The following is a 13,623-nucleotide window of genomic DNA, read 5'->3' on the forward strand; positions in this document are numbered from 1 at the left end:
AGAAGTTTACCACATCTGGGAACCCAAGGTCACAAATGACTGTTTAAATAGACAGGCAAAGGAACGTGAGACTCTATTTATTATTGTTGTTGTTTGACACTATGCACACTTGATGCCTATCACTGAAAATGTCCCTACCAGTCAATAAATCAACAGTAAAATAAACCAACAGCAGACTAGTGTGAAGTGGCTTCATCTGTTGACCTCAGAGCTCCATGAATGTGCTTTGAAAATACCTTTATAGTCTGAGAGTGAAAATCAGAATTATTGCACCAATACATGCAGGGTCCTAGTGCTGAACTTGATATACACAAGATGTATAAGTAATATACATCTAATATCTCATACTGAAAAGTAAACCTTGTTACTTGAGAAATCCATTGGTGAATTTTCAACTCCCACTTCTAATATTTATTTTAGGGATATAGAGAAGAAAGTAGTCCTTACACTGGTTCATCAATCAATGCTTGTGTAGGCTGCTCTATGAAAGTGGGGCTGTCGTGAAAGTAAAAAACCTGAGAGGCAATTGCCCCGATGATCACGTTGCCTGGCTGATAAAACTGATGTGGTAAAGGAAGCGGATCATCGTAAATAGTGCAGTTCATAAATGGTTTCTTGCATGCAATCTGAGGCAGCAATGTGAGCAGCAACACAGTTCCAACCTGTATCCAAATGTTGAAGGTAGTCATCAAGATTCAGATCCTCCTGTTTATGTCCTCACAATTGTCATCAGTTTTGAGCTAGCCTTAGGAGAATGGTCTGTGGTGCTGTTGGAACACCAATATGCAGCTTGCCTGATAAATATATATCTGCACCAGTGCCCCTGTTTTGGTCACACTTTTAAAAGTTTACTTTTGTTGCAACGTGTCTGAACAACATAAAGCTTCTGGTATGTTCTTTTCCAATCTAAATAACTTCTTATTTCAGTGCTTTCCATCTCAAGGTGAATCAGGTATTTACTTATCTGGTCTTAAGTACAGATGTTCATCTACAAATATCGACACCTTTACCTCCACATGTGGGAGGAAAGAAGGAAGACAGGATGGGGAAATTGTTCAGAGTTCTCTCTTGACTTTTCCTTTCTCTCTGGAAAAAAAGAGAAGCCTATGATGTTGAAAGAAACAAGAGCCTGGCATATCTGAGTTTAATTATGAAATATTTATCTAAGATGGATTTTGCAGTAGCAGCTCCTTCTTCCCTCTCTCTTTGCCCCCCCCCCTCTGCACAATCCACTACCTCTTTTACGTGGTACATCTTTTCACTCCTCATGCTAATAAATGTAAAAACAATGGTGAACTGAGCTGTGCATGGGTGTTGAAAGATACATATTTTTACTTTCTAGAAGGTGGTGAAATTAACTGGAGAAAATACACTCTCTAAAATAGGGTAGGAATTCTCATAGGAAACGCTGACAAAGACCTACCTATTTCTTGATTCAATTCTGAACTGTATATGGAGTTTATATAATATATTCCAAACAATTGTTATTGTTGATCTTGTCAGAGCTCCCTAGAAATGCATTGAGGAGAAGAAAGGAAGGAAGCATGTAATTTTGAGAATGGCAGTGGTAATACAGTAATCACACACCTCTGTTTCTTGTTTTTGGCAGCCGGCAGCCATAGCAAATTGACTGCATATACAAAATGTGTGTTTGGGGGAGTGTTGTGAAATAATAAGCAGTACCTTTTAATATATGAAATTAAGTCAATTACAATGGGTTTTCTCTCTCTCAATGCAGTTTCATTGCTTAAACAATTTCGAGACCAGGATTTCCTTCTCAGTGGCTGTGATCTGGCTACTTGCTCCTGGCTTATTGTTTGGAGTAAAAATATATTGGCAATTTGAAATTGGTATCATTTATTTATAAGCTTTATTTATATATTTTTATTTGTTTAATATATAGGGCTGATATGTATTCCAGAAAAGAATTGCTGCCATGGGAGCATCACAATCACAAGGGAAGAAACTTGGGTGGGAATATGTTTGTGTATGAAATAAAAGATTTTTATTCAGGTACTCAGGTACCCATGTCCTAAGCTATGACATGGCCACAGTTACCCATGCTGTGGTTCAGTCACATTTTTAACTATTATAAATATGTTGCACATACGGCTGCCTTTACACTGTTTCAGAAACAAGTTACTTCTATCTAACATCTATCTACTGACAATCAGTAAAAGACATGGAAACTACAACAAAAATAGAAAAACACAGATGCATCAACTCTTATGCTTATACAATGCAAATGATATTTTAATACAGTAGGCCTATGAAAATAAAATCAAAAATAAGTATTCATTGGGTCAACAAATATTTGAATTGTGCACCACAGTAAGCAAAATGAACAGCTGAGGCATGCCACTTGATTTCAGCAATACTTCTTCACTTCTTTCAGCTGTGCTGACTCCCAGTCTTTTTAAATTGATGTTTTCAACCTGTGAAGCCCTTAATGTTTTGGGACAAGGTTAGATGAAATTTCACTTAATTCAATATGTGAGTTCCCAAATTTTAATTTCCTGTTCAGAGGTCCTGCTTCATGTGCCTACAGTTAAGTGAAAACCATTGGTTGGGTATCAGGGGGAGATTATCTTCTCAGAGACAACACACCCAACTTCCAAGGAGACTTCATACAATTCACAACCAGTATAATTATAAGTCAGATTTCAAAGTGTGTTTCTTGGCACAAGATGAAGATCTTTTTAATCCCAGGCTTTGAAAAAATCTGATTCCACTGATTGTATTGTGCACAATTTTTAGTTCCACTCTATGCATCCCTCCATTGGAAATGTTTTTTGAGCAATTATTTACATTAGATAAATTATATTTATATGTGAGGGTGCAACTTGTATTGCAGTGTGGTGTCAAAAGCTTCCAAGAGCTTCTGGCTTCGGTAGTTGCTGCAGAGGGGAACAATAAAATCCCACAACCCTATTTAATATCACTTTGGGTTCCGCTACTATGACAGCTTCTACAATATTCAGGTGACTTGTAATGCATCACTGAATCTTCTTCCTGCAAGTATGACACCCAAAACAATTTTGAGGTAAAAGAACTCAGAGCCCTCCTTCACCTTGGTCGGTCACTTTTACAAACATATACCAGATTCAACAGGTAGATATTTTGAAGGGTAGGTAAACCTGAGATGTCACATCATGAGAGACACAAAATCCAATTCCTGTTCATGGACTGCTTTATTGTTCAGTGTAAAAGTGGCAGCTGCTGCAATGTTTGGCTTAGTATTTTAATACCGGTATATTAGAGACTGTAATAAATATAGGATTTTAGTGAAAATTGTATCCTTGTGCGATGCACAGGGAAATTTTCTGAACTTCTCCTTCATGCTTAAAAAAAAAAAACCAACCCCAACTTCTCATCATTTCAATCCATCACACATTAAGAGATGGTTTCGTGTGATTCCAGAAATTTGTATGATTCGGGATTCAGGAAAGGTTGTTATATTTCCAAGTAGGATCATGCTATTATGAAGGTGTCAGTTCATGTACAGCCATAGCTGAATGGAAGTGCTCAGTGATAGAGCATCTACTTTCCATGCAAAAGGCCCCTGATTCAGTCACCGGCATCTTCAAGAAGGGCTAGGAATTTACCCAGTCTAAAATCCTGGACAGTTACTGCCTATCAGTGTAGACAATACTGTGATAGATGGGCCAATATGCTGACCCATATAAAGTGGGCTTCCTATGTTCTTATGTGCTCGCTAAGCTTATGAATCCCTATGTTGCCTCAGCCCCCCTGAGAAATGAAACCCAGCTGACTGGGAAATGCCCAGAGCTTCAGAAGGAAAGTGCTGGAAGGGATGCTTTGTCTCCTCAAATAGGTCAAGCTCATGGTCTTGAGCTTGAGCAACCTGCAGCTCACTCAATCTATTTTCCCAACTTCTGTATATTCTTTATTAGGAAAGAAAATCTTGATGCATAGGTATATGAAAGGTAAAAAAGCTGGCATGGCAGCAAACTGAACAAAATAGGGAGGAAACATGAATTAATACATAGAGGTAGAGGGGCAATGGTGCTGGCATCCTCTTATAGCAACTGATCAATGTAACCTGTATATGTGTTGATAAAAGAGATTAGTCCATTATCTGAGGAGAATCACAGTGGCAGGGTCCTTTTCCAACTTAGATGTTATTGATTTTTATTTATCTTTTCATTTTTTTGAATGGATTTTATTAGGATTTTCTAAAGAGAAAAGCAAAGCTTAATATCATTTTTTTGTCGAATACCAAAATATTGATCTAAATACACTGAGAACATAGAAGAGGAGAAAAGGAAAAGTGGGGGAGGGATAGAAAGAGAAAGAGAGAAGTAAAGAAAAAGAAATGGACAAGAGACAGATAGAGATAGAGATAGAGAGAGAGAGAGAGAGAGAGAGAGAGAGAGAGAGAATAAAGTTCCATTGGCAGGAGCTGTGGGGTAGGAATCATCATCATCATCATCATCATCATCATCATCATATCCCTCAGAAAAACATTAATATTTTAACACATTATTCAACATTGTACAACATTCATATTTTAACTCATTGTAGAACAGATCAGAAACCCTACTGAATTAATTACAGCAGAGTGATCCTACTCTGGACAAAAGATAATGAGTTTACCACACCAATTAACACCTTCTGCTTCTCCTAGTGTTTTGCTGTGTTTGAGACCACAGAAATGTCACCACATGTGGAACGGATTTTCCCTCCCCTTATAATTATACCCATATAATTGTCCTGCTCACCAAGCCCCATGGCATATTTGAAAGCCTTGAGAAAACTAAACTGTTGTGTCAGAAAGTGATTATAAGAGGTTTCTCCAAGACTCAGAACTGGCCCAAAGGGTCAGGTTTGGGTATTGTTTTGTCACCCTTTGCTCTGATAGTTTAAGAGTAAGAAAACACAATTGGATGTCCTGTGATTATTACCTGCGGAAATGTTTTGTGGGTAGCTTGAACAATCTGCAACTCACTCTGTTTCCCCAAGGCAGACTCCATTTCTAGATATTGCTTATAGGGAAAATAGTACAACCTTGATGCATAGGTACAGAAAAGGTACCCCAAAAAACTGGCATAGGGAAAAACTATAAAGAATTATTAAGAGAGGGACAGTGATGCTGACATCCTCTAATAGCAGCTTATCAATGTACTAATGGGGTAAATCTCCTTGAAAGTAAGTCATAACCTGGGTGATCTGAAGAAAACCGAAGCATGTGTTTCTGGAAGGGAAGTTTCGTTCAACAAATGGTGGTGTTATTTGTGTTTCTGTTTGGTTTTCTCCCACATATTGTGAACAAGACCATTTGCATTCCTCCTATCTTGAAGGCTCATTCCAATAGCTGCAGAGTAAGTAACTCCTTTTATTTCACAGGATTTTTCTTAGCTGGGCGACTTTTATGCAACATTGGTGAATAGGAAATAGAAGTGTGTGCGTGATTAAAAAATGTAAAATACAGGCAAACTGATAGTAATGGAGGCATTCTCATAAACCAACTGGCCCAAGTGGCACTGAGGTCTCACTGAAAGCAGGTCACAACCAGACTGATCTGAACATACTAACTGCAGTTGAATAAAACTGTGTATTTATAAATGAGATTTTCTTTGGAAAATGGGTTTCTGCTTGGTCTTTTCCCTTGTGTTGTGAACAAAACAGATCCTAGTTATTTCAGCTTGAATTTCCAATCCTCTATATGGTAATGACTACTTCTTTATTTTTAACAGGAGTTTTCTCAGTCAGGGGACCTTTTCATTGGACAAATTGCTTCTCGGTTCTATTTGGTGAACTTCACTCATATTTTCAATAAACAGCCTTCTTCAGTGTTGAACAAGGACATCATGTAAGGCATTTTCATTCTTTTAACTAAACCATTCATTTGTTTACCTCCTAGAAACTGTGAACAGATAATGAAGCAATGGGAGCTCTGTACCTAACAAAAAGTGGCATGCAGTCCACATATAGGTGCTTCTGACATTTTACTTGCCATGATATCTGGTTAAGACACTTTGTAGTATTTGAGAATTTGGTCCGGAATTCTAGCACTTCATTCTAACGTTATTTAGAAGTAACATTTTGTAACTCTCCTTGTACCTGCTAGGACAGACAATCATTTTGACCACTTCATAACTCTTCCTATTTTCTCTGCAGCACTTCTTTCTTTCATGAACCCAATTGCCTTTTTAAAAAGAATAAAAAAGTTATTATTTTTATAGTATTTTTCAAGTACTATATTGAGATATTCCATCCCACGAGGCTTCAATTCCGTGCCCAATTATTCTCTGGTATTTCTCCTGTATTTGTGGCATCAACCTTGTCCATGTTTATTTCAAACATTAAAGTGAACCATAGAACCACAGATTTCTAGAGCTGGAAGAGACCATGAGGGTCATCTAGTCGAATGTCCTTAATAGTTGTGATGTGTACTTAGTATCTACTTTCTGCTTTCTCTTCCATTATTTTTAAATATTCCTTATATTAATTAGTGGAAAGAATTCACTCCATCTGATGCTAAATGTGGTTAAAAATGAGAGCTGTGAGATTCTTGCCTGACATGTGAATGTACTCTCTGTCCAGTGACTGTTTTTCCCTTCTACCCTCTCCTATTATCCATGTGGAGATAACCATACTATCCTACTTAACAAGATATTTTTTTTTGACACTGTATGTGAAGCATTATTCATATGGTGTTCCAACTGCTGGCTAACAGTATCTTTGTCTTCATAGCTCAGGATGGCTAGTTGATATTTTCTTAGTTGGAGCTGAAGAATTGAAAATTGTTGGAAATTCAGCAGTGTTTTTGATTTTCAGAGGCTGAGCACCAATCTAGTTTTGTAACTAGCAAGTGTGTGTGTGTGTGTGTGTGTGTGTGTGTAGAAACAGCAGTATTATAGTTCAGAAGCTGGCATGTGGTGAGTTCACTGAAGCCAACCAGCAGCATCAGGATTCAAAGTTTCAGTCTGGGCACCTGATCTGCGATAGCAGATGTGCTACACTCCAAAGTTGTCTCTGTGTCTCTACTAATTATTCAGCTGCACATTTCTTAACATAGCGTTATAACAAAAAACAGTGTGTCTGATCCATAGGAAGGCAAGCATAGGTAGCACCACCTTAGGAACGTGTCACAACTCTGGATAGTGAGGGGTATGAAATATTCAGATGATTCCATATGAGAAAATCCTTACAGCAAATGTCTCCAAATATATTTGAAGCTACATAAGCCTTTGCATGCATTGTGTATTGTGGGATGTATTCCAAGAGTAGCAGAACAGTAATGTAACATTTTCATGAAAAGGAAAATGCTGATACTACTACAAAGAATTAAGAATAATAACGTATGGTATTCTTTACTGGAGATAACCAAGAGAATAAGAAATTGTATTCTCCGTGGTCCTTTGATATTTCTTGGCATTTTATTATATGGAATGTACTTTTTATTGCAGTGTTGTGCCAAAGAACTACCAGGAGATTCTGGCCTTAGTGTTTACTATGGAGGAGATTAAAAAAAATCCCACAATTTTACCTAATGTTACTGTGGGATACCACATCTATGAAAGTTACCACAGTGTTCAGAGGACTTACAAGGCCTCATTGGATCTTGTTTCTACACAGCACAAACGTTTACCCAACTACAAGTGTGATACCCAGAACAATTTGATAGCCATTCTTGGGTCAAAATACTCTGAGCTCTCCCTCAACCTGGCCAACATTGTAAACTCATACAAGATTCCACAGGTATATATTACAGGGGATAGTACTAAGATGCTACAACATAAGTTATTAAAAATGAAATTGTGTTTAATGGGTCAGTTTGAGGTTCAGAGTCAAACAAGCAGAAATTTAAATATTATTCCAGTTACAGGTAGGTAGCCATGTTGGTTTGCCATAGTCAAAACAAAAAAAAAAAAAAAATTCCTTTCAGTAGCACCTTAGAGACCAACTAAGTTTGTTCTTGGTATGAGCTTTCGTGTGCATGCTGAAGAAATGTGCATGCACACGAAAGCTCATATCAAGAACAAACTTAGTTGGTCTCTAAGGTGCTACTGGAAGGAATTGTTTTTTTAAAAAAAATTATTTTAAATATTATGCTTTAATAGTTTAATAGAGGTGTAAGAGGTGTTAGGGAAGGGGTAGTAGTTCTGGTGGGGGGCACATCATGCTCCTCCTGAGGTAGCTCTCACCTGTGGCTCCTAGACACTGTCAGCATGTGACCATGGCCACATCCCAGGAATAGCTTTGACTGGCCAGCTAAACAGATGAGGGACTTCCTCTGCAGGTTTTTTTTTTTTTAAAAAAACAAACAAACCATGGGATAAGGTCATAAATGTAGCCACTGGATTAGACCCAATCAGGCAGAGTGAATCTAAAAGGGGGGTGGGGAAGAAGAACATGTGGTATTAAAACATAACACATTGGCTAAGGTGAAAGGCAAGGGGGGAAAGTATGTCAGTGTGATTTCTTTGTCCATCCTAGAGGTGTGTACTACAAAAAATGTTTCTTGGAACTACTGGATCCAAAGCATTCTCCTATCTACCTTTGGAAGCCCCCAAATGCAATCACTTTTATCACTCCATTATTATAGCCCTAGATGCATTCATCTCACTGTTCCTTACTGAGAAAGATTTGTCTAACTATATACTGATGTGCATCTCTTGAATGAACACATTTTTGTATTACAAATGAAATATTAATTTAAATCACACCAGTGTATGTATATGAGAAAATGTACTGCGGACTAGTGAGTGATTTAATGTGGTTATTTTTGTGACCTTCATATCATATATCTATGTTTTATCCTTAGTTCACGATTGGCTCCCTTGACTCAAGGTTTGTAGAAAGAAAACTCTTCCCTTCCCTATACCGGATGGTGCCAAATAACAACTATGAGTACAATGGGGTGGTCCACTTACTTCTTCATTTCGGATGGACATGGGTTGGTCTATTAACTGTGGAATACTTCAGTGGAGAAAGATTTTTGCAAGCTCTAGTGCCACGGCTTTATTTAAATGACATCTGTATTGCTTTTATAAAAAGTATACGACCATGGGGTTATGCTATTGATATGTCAGGGAAATGGAATATTGACGTTCCTAAAATATCAGATGCCATGAATAACAAAACATCTGCCAATATAATTGTTGTATATGGTACTCCTGTAGTAATGGATATCTTGATCTGGTATCTTCATATGGCACATCTCCCTTCAGGTAAAGTGCTGCTTGTGACATCACATTGGGATTTCAAAACCACGAGTAAAAGCCCCTGGAATATGCAGTCCTTTCAGGGGGCCTTATCTTTATCTGTCCATTCAAATGAACCACCGGGATTCAGGACATTTCTTCAGAATCTAAATCCTTCAGAGGCAAAAGAAAACTGCTTGATGCAGGATTTCTGGGAGAAAGCATTTAACTGCTCATTAAAAAAGAATAATGTGGGTGACAAGATTAAAAAATTCTGCAATGTGGAGGAGAAACTGGAGAGTCTCCCATTATCTATCTTTGATACGGGCATGACTGGCAACAGCTACGCTGTGTACAATGCTGTCCACACAGTTCTGCATGTCCTGCATTCCATGTATAAATCCATATCAAAATACAGAAGACAGGTATTTGGAAGGAAACTGGTGGCTCTGAATCTGCACCCATGGGAGGTAATTTCACCCAAACCAGTGTAGTTTTCTTGCATAGACTAAAAGAACAGAGCTTTCCACATGTTTGTAAAAAAAAAAAATAGCACCTACAAAAATGATAATGCTGTGTTCATGGCTTTTTCTTTCTTCTGCATGAATCAATTGTTAAAGGTTTGTTACAGAAGTCACCAAGTGATATAGCTTTGCAGTGCCCATCATATTGCTAAGCCAAAAGTTCTGCAGTCTGTATGGTTGCTCATTGCAACTGTACCACTGGTTACAATAACAGGAAAGCTTTTTGGAAAATAAGAAAATGGAGATGAATTCAGTGCTATCTCTTTTTATATCAGAAAGTACAATTCTACAATTATTTGGGTTAACTGTTAAATTTATTCCCTTTCCCCACCACTGCAACCCCCATTTTGTCTATTCCCAAGTTCATATCTTTGCCACATATCTGGCAACACCATCTCAACCAAACTCAGAAATCTAATATCTTGCTATTTGTCTCTTTCTTTATTCTTGCTTTGAACATAGCTCCATTACTTTCTAAAGGGTATCTCATTCAACAACAGTGCTGGAGAGACAATACAATTTGATGAAAATGGGAAGTTAGTTGCAGGATTTGATGTGACCAACTGGGTAATGTCTCCAAACAAATCTTTTGGTAGAGTCAAAATTGGAAGCCTGGATCTTCGGGCTCCTCGAGGCAAAGAGTTAACCATACAAGATGATAGCATTGTGTGGCATAGCAAGTATAACCAGGTGAGACAGAACAAACAAAAAATCTTCAGTTCCAAATAAATGGTTATTCAAATGTGTAAGTTCTTTTTAATGGTATTAGTAAATTATAGCGATGTTACATGCTCTACGATCATTGTTTGGGGTACCCCAATCTCCAGTTGATGAATGTTTTCAAGGTTTCCAGTATGTACCCTGGGTTGCTTTAACTTGAATGAGGTCACTGGAGATCTCATTTTGTCATATATTATTATTATTATTATTATTATTAACAACAATTATGAGCCACTTTATACACAAACAAAATCTGAAAGAGTCTTCAGAAGATAAAGTTCTGTGACATAATAGGAGTTAAAAACCAGGGGGGGGGGAAACAATGAACAATGCAGAATACATGAAATGTTCATGAGCCATGTGTAAGAAATGGAAGAACATGTGAACGAAATGGCAGAATGGTGAAGGAAATCTTGAAGGAAGAGTATACATGAATTGCCAACAGTTGTTCCATCTCATAGTACCTAGTTTTAGAACAAGCACACACAGAGAGAAAGGGAGAGAGACACACACTTTCTCAATCCCTAATTTTTCTATATAGGTTCTTCCTATTTCTGTGTGTAATGACAAGTGTCGCCCTGGTCACAGAAGAAAAGAGAAAGAAGGGAAGCCATTTTGCTGTTATGATTGTGTTCCATGTCCAGAAGGAAAGATTTCTAACCAAACAGGTAGGAAAAAAGTTTGTCACAGGGGTCAAATGCATGATGTATCATACAGTTAGCCCCCAAATCCAACTCAACTCCTGAGGGAAAAAAAAAAAACAAATAACAAACTCCATGTTGTAGAGGGAGGCAGAGCACTGCGCTGAGAAGGAAGCGGTTTGTGAGTCGATTCAGCTTAAATAGCTGACCAGACTCTCCTTCCTTTGTGACTGTCAATGTCTCTCACCTTGGGAGAGACCATCTCAAGTCTTCTACATAAAGGCAGGAGGTGGTAAATTGGCATTGTGTGAATGTTCAGTGTTTTGAGTCCACTTTAGTACTTTACACCAACATCATAGAAATTTCCTGTTCCAAATTACCCAGTCCATACACAAGGTATGCAACAGACAAAGCCCCAATTCTCTGTGCTCATAGTGATGTTTTGACATTGTCTGTTGTGATCAGGACCTGGACTTACACATTAGAGGTGTAGTTTATTTTGCTGATCATTGCCATTGGCTGCACCATCTCTCATTCAATATTTTATTGCAAAAATCTCTTGTAAGATGCAATAGGGAACGCTGAATTGTATTAATAGTAATAATATAGCATTAATAAAATTCATTTCCTAATGCCAAGTACATTCCTCAGTCCAATTACCGCTGTATCAGTCAAGGTAAGCGTTCCATACATATACTGGGACTGCTGAATAATATGCTTTTTATGTATAGTTACTGGTTAAGGGAACAAATGCCCTTAAACAGACAACAGGTTACCAGTATTCTTCTTTGGGTAGAAGATTAAGATGAGTGGTAATCATGCCCCTAGTGAGTTTTGGATGGAGAGATTTAATTTGGCTCACACACTGATCATGAAAATTATGCTTCGTGCTTCTTTTCTTTTCAACAGCAGACGCCATTTTCCAATTACAGCTTTTGATCAACTTAAAAGTGTGTAAATGATAGTAGGTTAAAAATGAGAACCTTGTCACAAATGCTTATGTCCCGCTGTCATCACTCATTAACCATTAAAATAAATTTCCAAAATGTGTAGCACAAATATCGTACTCATTTTCAATATTACTGGAATTATTATACTCTAAAAAGCTTGCTTTCCTTTTTAATTTTTCAAAAATTTATTATTACAATTTCAAATACAAATATTTGAAGACTTAATTCATCCATCTATAAATATACAAAAGTTATAGATACATACTGAATACAAAGTGTACAAAAATATTTCACATTATTCAATATAACATCTTTCTTCAATTCCACTTTTTAGATATGGATGCTTGCACTAGATGTCCAGAAGATCAATATCCAAATTTGGATCAGAGTCAGTGCATTCCCAAAGTTATAACCTACCTCTCTTATGAAGAACCTTTAGGGATGACTTTAGTTTTCTCTGCTATTGCTTTTGCTCTCACCACAGCTTTGATAATGGTAATATTTATTAAGCACAAAAACACTCCCATAGTCAAAGCCAATAACCAAAGTCTAACCTACGTTCTTCTCATCTCACTCCTCCTTTGTTTCCTCTGCTCTTTCCTTTTTATTGGACAGCCTGGACAGGTGAGTTGCTTTCTTCAACAAAGTGCTTTTGGCATCATATTCTCCGTGGCTCTCTCCTCTGTTTTAGCAAAAACGATCATTGTGGTTCTGGCATTTATGGCCACCAAACCAGGATCAAGGATGAGAAAATGGTTGGGGAACAGGCTGGGAAAATCTATTGTACTTTCTTGCACCTCTGTTCAAACAGGAATTTGTGCTTTTTGGTTGAGTACTTCTCCACCATATGCACATACAGATATGCACTCCCTGATGGGGAAAATCATAGCAGAGTGTAAAGAGGGCTCAGTTTCCATGTTTTATGGTGTCATGGGGTATATGGGCTTCCTAGCTGCTGTCACTTTCACTGTGGCATTTCTTGCTAGGAAGTTACCTGACAGTTTCAATGAAGCCAAATTTATCACTTTCAGCATGGTGGTCTTTTGCAGTGTTTGGATATCATTTGTCCCAGCATATCTGAGTACGAAAGGAAAATACACGGTAGCTGTGGAGCTCTTTGCTATCTTATCATCTAGTGCTGGGCTACTTTTTTGTATATTTTTCCCCAAATTCTATGTAATTGTGTTCAGGCCTGAGTTAAACAACAGAGAACAATTAAAATGTAACAAAGCCTAAAGAATATTTGGCATGGAAACTTCTGAGTTTGAGGAGTTTGTTTTGGTCTACGTTTGGCAATTATCCAATGGCATTTTGAACTAACATGGGGTACTGAACTTGTCAAAACTGCACTGATTTGTACACCTCTTGCGATATAATAATTGCCATGCCCCAGCTAGAGGAATCATCTTCAATTAGGCCCTGATGCGCCTCAAGGCAAATGTTACAGAGGAACAGACTGTGTCAACTGAAACAGAGAAAGAGAGGAGATACAGGCCTTCAGGGGTCTTGGCACTCCATTATAATTTCTAAGACATGAAGGGCCCACGCACAGAATGAAAAGTTGTGGGTGACCTATCACTGAGATTCCCAGGGCCTAATGGTACAAATTCAGGCAACT

At 37.8% G+C, this 13,623-nt stretch overlaps 1 protein-coding gene across 1 annotated transcript; it reads left to right on the forward strand.

Moving 5' to 3' along the window:
* The first annotated feature begins 5,207 nt into the window (after positions 1-5,207).
* LOC117057606 (vomeronasal type-2 receptor 26-like) lies at positions 5,208-13,241 on the forward strand. Its single transcript, XM_033168450.1, has 7 exons — positions 5,208-5,342; positions 5,718-5,833; positions 7,434-7,725; positions 8,792-9,595; positions 10,157-10,384; positions 10,956-11,082; positions 12,340-13,241. Exons 1-7 carry the CDS (start codon positions 5,208-5,210, stop codon positions 13,239-13,241), a joined length of 2,604 nt encoding a protein of 867 aa, XP_033024341.1.
* The last annotated feature ends 382 nt before the right edge of the window (positions 13,242-13,623 follow it).

This window comes from Lacerta agilis, chromosome 14, assembly GCF_009819535.1.
Source record: "Lacerta agilis isolate rLacAgi1 chromosome 14, rLacAgi1.pri, whole genome shotgun sequence".
In the NCBI taxonomy this organism is placed as follows: domain Eukaryota; kingdom Metazoa; phylum Chordata; class Lepidosauria; order Squamata; family Lacertidae; genus Lacerta; species Lacerta agilis.

Excerpts from the sequence above, each read along its gene's own strand:
- LOC117057606 (XM_033168450.1), top strand. The coding sequence starts at position 5,208 with ATGTGTTTCTGGAAGGGAAGTTTCGTTCAACAAATGGTGGTGTTATTT. Across the intron at positions 5,834-7,433 it reads GTGTTGAACAAGGACATCAT|TGTTGTGCCAAAGAACTACC; the intron begins GTAAGGCATTTT and ends TTTTTATTGCAG. Across the intron at positions 10,385-10,955 it reads GGCATAGCAAGTATAACCAG|GTTCTTCCTATTTCTGTGTG; the intron begins GTGAGACAGAAC and ends TTTTCTATATAG.